The sequence below is a fragment of the Apium graveolens genome, chromosome 5 (genome assembly GCF_009905375.1).
Source record: "Apium graveolens cultivar Ventura chromosome 5, ASM990537v1, whole genome shotgun sequence".
NCBI classification, from domain to species: domain Eukaryota; kingdom Viridiplantae; phylum Streptophyta; class Magnoliopsida; order Apiales; family Apiaceae; genus Apium; species Apium graveolens.
In genome coordinates this window covers 13,163,887-13,174,598 of record NC_133651.1, presented here as the reverse complement: position 1 = coordinate 13,174,598, position 10,712 = coordinate 13,163,887, and the positions used below count along the sequence as shown (strand labels likewise).

At 35.9% G+C, this 10,712-nt stretch overlaps 2 protein-coding genes across 2 annotated transcripts; one reads left to right on the top strand and one right to left on the bottom strand.

The window, feature by feature from the left end:
• The first annotated feature begins 696 nt into the window (after window positions 1–696).
• On the top strand, window positions 697–1,313 carry LOC141659830 (putative ubiquitin-like-specific protease 1B). The gene is made up of 2 exons (XM_074466756.1): window positions 697–954; window positions 1,041–1,313. Exons 1-2 carry the CDS (start codon window positions 697–699, stop codon window positions 1,311–1,313), a joined length of 531 nt encoding a protein of 176 aa, XP_074322857.1.
• Window positions 1,314–2,358: 1,045 nt separating this feature from the next.
• LOC141659829 (protein FAR1-RELATED SEQUENCE 9-like) lies at window positions 2,359–4,910 on the bottom strand. Its single transcript, XM_074466755.1, has 2 exons — window positions 4,302–4,910; window positions 2,359–4,074 (listed from the first exon to the last, which is right to left on the bottom strand). Exons 1-2 carry the CDS (start codon window positions 4,908–4,910, stop codon window positions 2,359–2,361), a joined length of 2,325 nt encoding a protein of 774 aa, XP_074322856.1.
• Between the last annotated feature and the right edge of the window lie 5,802 nt (window positions 4,911–10,712).

Genomic DNA, 10,712 nt, shown 5'->3' with positions numbered 1-10,712 from the left:
ACCCCTGTTACTCCTACTACCGAGCGCACTTTTGGGAGTTCTGAGTTGACTCCTGCTACTGAGTTGACTCCACTTGCAGGTGGCATGGTGAAATTCGGTAGTCGTAGTGGTGTTATTCCTGATAGTTTGAGGATGATTCTTGATGTACGTATGTTGAATCATTCCATTTTTTATGTTTGATTTTTGCAGTACGTATTTTGAATATATGTTTGATTTGATTCTCTTGAAATGTATTTGCAGATGGACACTGATGAAGACAAGTTGAAGGATAAACTGAGGCGGGGTGGTCCTGGGCGGCATGCTGATATGACGAGGCCATTGAAAAACAGGAAGATTTTTTGGCTATACAAGCACTGGTGGGGTAATAAGAATGATTTTATTTGGAGAGATCATAGAGGCACTGCTAAGCTTACTTGGGATTATGTCCAGACCTTAAAGCCCGAATGTGATTTAGACAGCAATGTCGTGGATGCCTACATAGAGTTGTTGAAGGTTAGGGAGTCCATCTCGGGTCTGGAGCCCACGGCTAAGAAGTTCTTCTTTAACTTCAGCTTTTTCGTGCAACTGTTGTTAAAAGATTATTGCAAGAACTTGAAGGTAAAACAAAAAGTACTTTTTAGTTCATGTGTTACTAAGTTAATGATAATTGATAACTCTTTGATTTTGTAGTTCATTTGATCTTTTATAATTGTTTCAATGTTGCAGGCCCATCCCGAAGCTGAACTTTCAGATGTGCAGTTGGCCGGTCTGCATAGTTTATATCATTCATATGCAGTCCAGCGGATTGGGCCATCATTATTGGATTGTGACTTTGCTTTCTACCCTTGCTGTAATGATGCTCACTGGTTTTTGTTCATTCTGGACATTAAACAACAGAAGCTCCTTTTAATTGATCCTCTAGCTGAATGGGGGGATAGTCTTAAGAGTATTTACTCTCGATATATATATGCCATGGTATTCTATGTTCTTCATAATTACTAGTCAATTTACATACACTTGTCATTGTTGGTTACTAATTATATGAAACCAAACCTTTCTAGGAGTGCATAGTGCCAACTATGTTGCATTACTTGGATCCTTCTAGATTTGATGGACATAAGTTGAAGGTTCATTTCGTACAGGAACGACCGATGCAGTCCAATACCCATGATTGTGGCGTGTACGTGTGCAAGTACATGGATGTTATACTTAATGGCATATCGTTGAGAGATGCTGTTTGGGAGCCTGTATTGGGTACTTGGACATTCCGGTATCGCATAGCTTGGGAGCTTTCAAAAGGGCTCGCTAGACGGATAAGTGACTATGGGATCTAGCAGAGGAACAGGGGACTATAGTTTATATTTTGGATTTGTTCCGGTGTTTTCTTTGTTATTGATTATGATTATTTTTATTGGATTGATGTTGCATTTAGATTTGATGTTGATTGGTTGGTTGATTTAGATTTAGTTGAAACAGGACCATGCCGTTTTTCTTAAACTATGTAAATCACCCGCAATGTTGATGTTAGCAGTATAAAGGTCTGTGACCAGTTTTCTGCAGAAAACTGGCAAGCACTAGGTTGCTTGTCAGTTTTCTGCAGAAAACTGGTCACAGACCTCAGCATTGAATCATTGCGGGAGAGTCATCCGTCGGATAATCAAAAGGATTATCTGTCGAGTGATATAAATCCTCATCCGTCGGAGACCTCAGCATTAAATCATTGCGGGAGAGTCATCCGTCGAATAATCAAAAGGATTATCCGTCGAGTGATATAAATCCTCATCCGTCGGAGACCTCAGCATTGAATCATTGCGGGAGAGTCATCCGTCGAATAATCATTGCGGAAGACCTCAGCATTGAATCATTGCGGGAGAGTCATCCGTCGGATAATCAAAAGGATTATCCGTCGAGTTATCCGTCACTAGTTCGCATTGACTAATTTAATGTCTAGTTGACTTTGTTGATTAAATCACTTTTTTCAAATTTTTACATTAATACTGCATATTTTAAATATTTTAAGAATTTTGGTGTTGGAAAATATTTTAAAAATATTAATATTACTAAACTCACTTTTGTTAACAAAAAGAGGCAGTGAGTTTTGGGTGGAGCAGAGTACCCAGCAATGAGTCATTGCTGCAGTGAGACCTCTAGCAATGTCTCACTGTTGGGTGCTCTGTCACAATTCTCTTACAATATTTTAAGTTGGATAATAAGAGTTTTGGTGTTGAAAATATATTAAACAATATTAATATTAATGATAAGAGTTGGATAATATTTTGTTAAAAAATAACATTAATATGTAACATTAATATTATGTGTAAATTTAAATAACGTTAAAAGAACTAATGTACTACTTGTCAACAATTGTTAGGTTAAAACCTAAAAATTTCTTCGATCATGCTCCTCCCTTAGGGGACAGTTTCTTGCATCATGTTCTCCTCCGATCGCCCCACAATAATTGCACTTTCGAGGCTTGATCTTGATCTTTGAAGTTGTCGTCTCAATTCCACTTTTATATCTTTTTGTTTTCTTCCTTCTTTTAGTTTTCGACGTTGGAGGATCAAATATTGGATCATGTTGGTAGTCCTCTTGAGTTTTCGCCTCATGGGTTCTTTCTCTACGCTCTTCATCCGCAAAAGCATCTTTCAAGTATCTCTTCTCTCTATCAATCACACCCATTAAGTATTTATACCGTGAAACAGAACAACTACCGGAAGCAGCTAAATCTTGAAAAGATTTGCACAATGCACCATACCTTAATGGTTGTGATGCACCATCATTACCAATACCGGGAGGAGCATATGGAAGAGGCCCCGCAATTTTGTTGCCGTTCATTGTCCACCTACCCATGATGAGACTTTCCGGTATCTTGATTTTTTGTTTTTTGTCAAGATAACGGATTATGTGTTTGCAAATCATCCCGGAATGTTCAAACTTCTTACACGAGCATTCAATTTTTTCATACATGAAAACCGTGACTCGATATTTTCTTCTGCAATTCTCCGGAAGGGTAGCCTTCTCAACCAAATACAATTTCGACATATAAGTTCCATTGTTTTTTACACTGTTCATGATGTAACATGTACTTTTCATAAGCTCCTTTTGAAACCGTTTGAACATTTCTTTCGTGTAGATTTCGGATGCATGCATTTCCAAGGATGAGTGCAAAACTAATCTCCTTTCCAATTGTTCGCTGTCATAATCGGCTTTAACCTCCTTCAGATATTGTGTCTCCAAAGCCTTTTGGGAGTTCTCAATGAATTCCTTCAAACCGGTAGATAATTGCACATATTCATCAAAAAAAGAATTTGTAGACTCGCTTCTTGAAGTTGTAGTCATGCCAGCGGAAAAATGTTGCTTCGTGTAAGCACCAATCCATTGAGTTCTAATAGCATACATGTCATTTAACCAAGCATGATCCTCAAGATCGTACTTCTCGACTAATTGCTCCCATTTACCTTCAAATTCTGTAGGTGTCAACGACGTGTACACACATGCATTAAATTCTGTCTTGAACTCCGGATAATTTGTGTACAAATAAGACAACTTCTCGGGAAACTTACTACTTATATGCCATGTACAATACGTATGCTTTGTTTGTGGCATAGGCATGACCTCGGCAATGGCATTTCCCAATGCAATGTCTTGATCAGTAATAATTGTTCGAGGCGGTTTATTGTCGACGGCTTCCAACCATGTCCTCAAAACCCACTTATACGATGCCTCAGTCTCATCCCTTACAAGTGCAAATCCAAATAGTAAATTTTGATAATGGTGGTTTACGCCCGTAATAGGTATGAAAGGCATACAATACCTATTCGTCTGGTAAGTTGAATCAAACGTAACCACATCACCAAAATTCTTGTACGCGTTCATGGACCGAGGATCAACCCACACCAAACCCCGTACACGATTCTCATCATCTACATCCACCCGATAAAAGAAATTACCAAAACTATTTTCTTGTAGTTCTCGTAACAAAAGTAATCCACACTCCGCATCACCCGAATTAAACACTCGGCGCCGAATATCACGTATGACATTACGTACGTCTTGATTAAAAAAACCAAGATTTTTAACACCCCCTTTGTCTCGCTAAGAAACTTCATTACTTTGCCCGTCTCAATTCCCGATTTGTTAAATAACTCAATCAATGATCGCGTCATAGGATCTATGTTGAGTGATCTTTGAAAAAATTGAACTTTTTCCGGCGACACCAATTTATGATTGTGTTCTAAATCCACCGAACTAATTTGCCATTTGTCCATCTTCACTTTGTGAATGACACACATTCGAGCACCACAATTCGTTCGTGGAATTACCTCTCTAACTTGTTTTCCTTTACCAAAATCCAACGGCGTCGCTCCTACCCTTCCACCTTTTCGACAAATAAATAAACGGTATGATGGTTCATTTGTGTTTGTTCGCTTATGAGTATTCCTAATTATTATCTTGAATCCCTCTTTTCGACCATAATTCCTATAAAATGCTTCCGCATCATCCAATGTATCGAAAATCTTTCCGACATAAGGCACAACATCGTTACTATTCTTAAATCCATGATTCTTTTTCTCAACATTTTTCTCATCTTTTACGTCATCAACATTTTCACCGTCAAAATTATCACCACCAACGTTATCATCAACATTATGACCGCCAACATTATCACCACCAACGTTATCATCAACATTATGACCGCCAACATTATTACCACCAACGTTATTATCAACATTATGAACACTAACATTATCAACATCAATATTATCACCACCAACATTATTCATATTATCATCACTATCAGGATTTACAGTATCTTCATCAACAAATAACTTACGACGAGCTACGGGGTTTCGTCTAATGGGGGTATAATAATCGTAATTATCATTTTTACTAGAAGAGGAACTACAAGCTTTAAATAAAAAAGAAGCCATCAACAATCGAAAACTAACCTTTTGAGATCACCTTCAAGAATGAGTAAATTGAAAGTAAATTTGAAATTGTTGAAAGTATATTGTAAATTATAAAATGAGTAATAAGAAGTAAATGTTGAATCAAACAAAACTGTCTCCATCAATGAAACATTCCAACAATGAAACATTGCTGGAGTGACCCATTAAATATAACCACCAATGTTGAAGTAAATGTTGAATCAAACAAAATTGTCTCCAATAATGAAACATTCCAGCAATGAAATATTGTTGGAGTGACTCATTAAATATAACCACCAACCAGATTTTGGAGCCATTATAGCCGAGTTCCTGACGCAATATAATATTATATATTGGATTTTTTTATTGCTTTTGCTGTCAAATCGCCGATTCCCGAGTAGGATTTGACAATGGGTTGAATTGAATATAATTATAACCTAAGCCCAAGGATTCTCTGAGTAAGAACCTCCGAATTGGATCAGTTTCTCCTCAACAAATAAGTATATGTCGGAGACTTCAGCATTGAATCATTGCGGGAGAGTCATCTGTCGGATAATCAAAAGGATTATCCGTCGAGTGATATAAATCATCATCCGTCGGAGACCTCAGCATTGAATCATTGCGGGAGAGTCATCTATCGGATAATTAAAAGGATTATCCGTCGAGTTATCCGTCACTAGTTCGCATTGACTAGTCAACAGTCTTACCCCTCAGCTTCCGCAACATTTTTTTTGCCTAAATTAAATTTTTGGTTTTCAAATAGTATTTCTGAATTTTTATGATTACAATATTTTGTGAGTTTTATGTTTTTAAAAATTGTCATATATGTTATTTTAGTTAAAAAATCAAATTATCAATTTTAATAATAAAATTTATATTATTAATTTTATACTTTTTTGTGAATTCATACTTAATTTTTGTGCAAATATTAAATCAATATCAATTTTTGTGAATTCATACTTAATTTTTGTGCAAATATTAAATCAATATCAATTTTTGTGAATTCATACCTAATTTTTGTTTTTAAAATTTATATTAATAATTTTATATTTTTTTGTGAATTCATACTTAATTTTTGTGCCATTATTATTATAAGTTGACTGGTCAAAGGTTGGACCGACATACCGCATTGGCTCATTGCTGCAGAATCACTTTCCGCATTGACCCATTGCCGATTAGTCAACAGTCTTACCCCTCAGTTTCCGCAACATTTTTTTTTGTGCCTAAATTATATTTTTGGTTTTTAAAATTCCGGTTTTCAGCCTATAAATAATGCTTTTGTAATCTCATTTTTTTTCATTCTACATTTTCTCTTCAACATTCTCTTCTCTCTATTTTTCGAAAAAATGGTTTTCTACTATGATTGGGACAATAACAAGGTAATTATCGATGGCGTGTATAATATCCGGGATATATCGTGTAATTATTTTCGATATTAAATAATTATTATGTGTGTTCAGTATCTATTTTGTGAGTTAATTGTTAAGTGATATATGTACTTGAATATTCAAAAATAATATTAATTGAGTATTTTAATTTTTATATGTCCAAAATAAAATATAGATAATTGTCATATCTTCCTAATTATTTTTATGTTGATTTATAGATTTATAAGAATCATATGAAATTTTTAAAATCTTTTTCCGGGTAATTAAAATTTATTTTATAAAAACGGGAACCAACCGACGTCAACCGTTGTTACGTTTTTGGAACCCGAAACTCTTCCGAGAACTTCTTCCTAAACTAATTGTAATATTCCGAGCATTTTCCATGTTTCGACTTTTTCGATCCGGCGTACGGTTTGTCCTGCGCGGGTCCCGGCACAACATTTTCGATACAATATTCGTTTCGGTATATTAATAAAACCCGTATTTTCGATAAACGGGAGCTTTTTATTAAACTATCCCAATTATCACTTCGTAGTACGTGTAACTGGGTGCTGAGACCAAGACCGCAGTACAAGCTGTACTGATTTGGATAATTATCCTGAAAACCGATACCGTTTGGATCAGTTTTTATAAATAAACGTACCATTTTATATCCGGAATGATCCAACGGGATACTAATTTTCCGTAATTATAAATAGCCTTTTACCGTATTTTATTTCGTATAAAAATCAATTGCAGACAGATAATTATATAATTTTACAGAGAAAAATCTTATATTCATAAACTGTTCTAAGAATCAAACAGCAAAACGAAGGCGTTACCGATCTCTGTTTTTAAAGCTTGAGTAACCAAAACGAAGGATTTGAGGTGTTCTATCAGATTCTGAGCTTTGTTTCACTGCAGAATCAAAGGTTTAATTTCTAAAAATTTATTTATTTTCGAATTTATTTTATTAAAAATATGAATTTTTGTTCGGATGATTGTTTGTATGATTTGATGATTGCATGTTGTAGAGCTTGTTTTCCTGATGATTTTCATATGTCATACGTCTGATTTGGAGTTCAATAACATGTTCAAATTTGAGTTTGATTTTCGAATTTTAAAATTAGGGTTTATAACCCGTATGAATGTTCTTAATTGAAATTTGGGGGTTTCTTATTCTGTGATAGATTGATGTTGTGTTATAGTGAGTTGTGTTCTCTGTGAAATTAGCAATCCAGTCGTATAAGTTTCATGAACCAACGAGGTCTGTAGAGAAGGGAGTTGTGTTTTGAAGTTTTCCGATGTTCGCCGGAAACTGGAAAACTTCACGGCCAAATTCCGGCCAACTCAGGGATTGTTAGGATGAATTGATTGCATGGTTGTGTTCCTGATGTTGTGTAGATGTGATCTGGAGGTGTTGGTGGGGTGAGGACGCCGGGAACGTGTTCTCCGGCGAACCTGACTGTTTTCCGGCGAAGAGCTGGAAAATTACAGTTTGGTACCCCAACTTTTGAAAACGATGCAGTTAGGTCCCTGAGGTTTGCAGACTTTGCAAATTTAGGATTCCTGTTTATAAAATGTTTAAAAATCATATTTCTTATTTATTTTTATTATAAAAATTCGTTTTTAATTTCTGAAAATTCTAAAAATTATTATTTTAATTCTGAAAATTATTTTTAATTCACAAATAAATCTAAATTAATTAGTTAATTAATTTCAGTTAGTTTCTAATTGATTAATTGGTCAATTAATTCAAAAATTAATTGATTAATTGATTTAATTAATTATTAATTGATTTTTATTAATTATTTAATTAGATTTAATTATTAAAAATGATTTAAAAATTCTGAAAAATAGTTTTGAGCTTTAAAATATTATTCTAAATTATTTTCAAGGCTCGATAATTATTCTAAAATTTGTTTCGGAGCCAGAATTGGCCAACCGAACCCTGTTTATTAACCCGAAATTGATCCAACGACCCGTTTTAATTCCGAAAAATATTTTAAAAATTATTTTAAATACCCGAAAGCACATTTATGACCCGAGACTTCTTTATAAATGATATGTCATTGATTACGTGATGTATTATGTGTTATACGTGACCTGTTGTTTGACTATCGGTCTATATATCGGTGTTTACTTCGTTATTGCATAGATTTCAATCCGTTAATCGGATTTGGATAAAACGAAGGGTAGATAGAAGTGTGTGTTGAATAGAACTCTATGAGTTGATGATTGATAGATACTTATGATATGTGAGCAGAAAAGGCAAGACGTAGGAAAGGAAAACAGATAGTTGAAGAGTAAGACGGTTATGATTGGAAGTCAGTGCAGAGTAGTAAGCTAATACCAGGCAAGTGTTCTGAACTTTCTCGAGACATTGTAATTCTTGATAGTCTTGTCGACATTGCAAGTGCTTTGAGGCACGGAAACCTAAACCCTGATTTCAGTTATTGTTCTTGAGCCATGAACCATATTCTTTCTAAGCCATTGATTATTGTAAAACCAAACTCGAACCTCAAGTATACGATACTATTCCATAAATACATGCAAACAAAATCCCAAACACTGAACTGAATTACTTGTACATTCAACCATTGTATCCTATGCTTTGAGAGCCCAAATCTTTGAAACCCTGAAATATTGATTCTTTTGTTATCCAATTCTTTCATTACCCAGCGTTCAAACTTTTAAACTACTTATTTGATCCTTACAAAGATTGAAAACCTTTCATTGTTAAACACTCATTGTTGTTAATGATTTTGGTTATTGTTTATTATTGCATATTCTGTTATTATGTTAGAATTGGATTGTTTTTATAAAATTGTGGACCAGATTCGTGGTCAGACCATATAATGGTCAAGTTAGGCCAATGTGTGCCTTGGATCCAGTAGTTAGAGCAATGCTGTGTGCCTTGCTCGGGGTTAGTGCGTGACTGATCAGCAGCCTAACCTTGGCTTTTAAATTAAAAGTATAATATCCAATTCTAAATCATAATCCAATGTTAACTTGATATCATAATCATAGTCACCTGATGATCATTATTCTCAGTTTTGTCATTTTAACTTGCTGAGCTAGTTAGCTCATTTGTGCGATGTTGTTTATATTCTTTCCAGTTAAAAAGGAACCAGTTGGTAGCGAGGATCCCCAGTCCAGCGCGAGAGCTAGGGGTTCAGGTTGAGGAAGCTGAGCTAGTAGGCTTCTTTTGGGATAATTTAAGTTTGTAAAAGTTTGTATTAATGTTTGATACTCAGTGTGAGTTTGAAATAGTTGGGATTTGAACGGTTTGTAATTTATTAGTGTGTTTGGCTTGTGTGCATACTTTAACCTGTTGCGGTCCGTGGTAGTTGATAAGTAGGGTCACTGCATATATTATTATTATCTTTATTATTGTTATAAGCAGGTTATAATTAAGATGTGTGTGTGGACCCCAAACTTCTGACCCGGGTTTGGAGGGCGCCACAGGTTTGGTATCAGAGCTACAGGTTATAAGTCACTGACACAAGCCTAGGATAACGGGAATGGGTAGAGGGTTAAGATTAGAAGTAATGCATAGGATGAGAGAACGTTGAGAGGTTGAGTGCTTCGGTATATCAGGTATTAGTATAGTTTGCGTTATGGAACGAGATTCTTATATTACGATATGATTTCAGATAGCAGAGATGGCCGATTCTTTTATTCCCGTATCAGCTGATCACTCAGAGCCTTCAGTTGGAGCACCAGCATCGGATCCACGTCCTGTGATTCCACCAGCATTGGCTATTCTACCTCCACCGGTATTGCAGCCCGTACCATTGCAGGCTATTCCACCTTCAGGCATGAGGCCACCTGTCAGAGGACCCCCACCTGCTGATTCAGGCTTTACTAGTCATTCAGTCACAGGAGTACCTTTCCAGTTCTCTTCCTATCCTGTCCCATATCATCAGTTTGAGGCTTGCCTTATGGAGCAGCGATTCCTACAGGGTCAGATCCAGGAGTTATTGCATATCATGCATACCAGAGAGATGGGGAGTGGTGAGAGGCGACTTAGGGAGAGGCTCTAGGCGTTTCGTAGAGCAGCTGCTGTGAGGATTGCTGAGGCTACACATGAGGACATCACCCCTGATTTCCTAGTGGAGTGGGTTAAATGGGTTCTAGAGGAGCTTGAGGAGATAGGAGGTCCAGATTTGCCATGAGCCAGAGATTCTGAGATGGAAATGCTGAGCAGTGTTGTTATGATTATGTAGTATGTACAGTAGTGTGTAGTGTGTATCAGAAGACTTTTGAGTTGTATTTATAGACTAGCGATGCTGACTAGTGAGTAGGTTATTGTACCCTTTTTGCTTTTACTTTTGAAGCGTCTTTACGCTTGTACTACCTAAAACTTTTGATCTATATATCAGTACCTTTTCCTTTCCAACACTGTCATTTATTTTATTGCACCTGTTTTTACTTT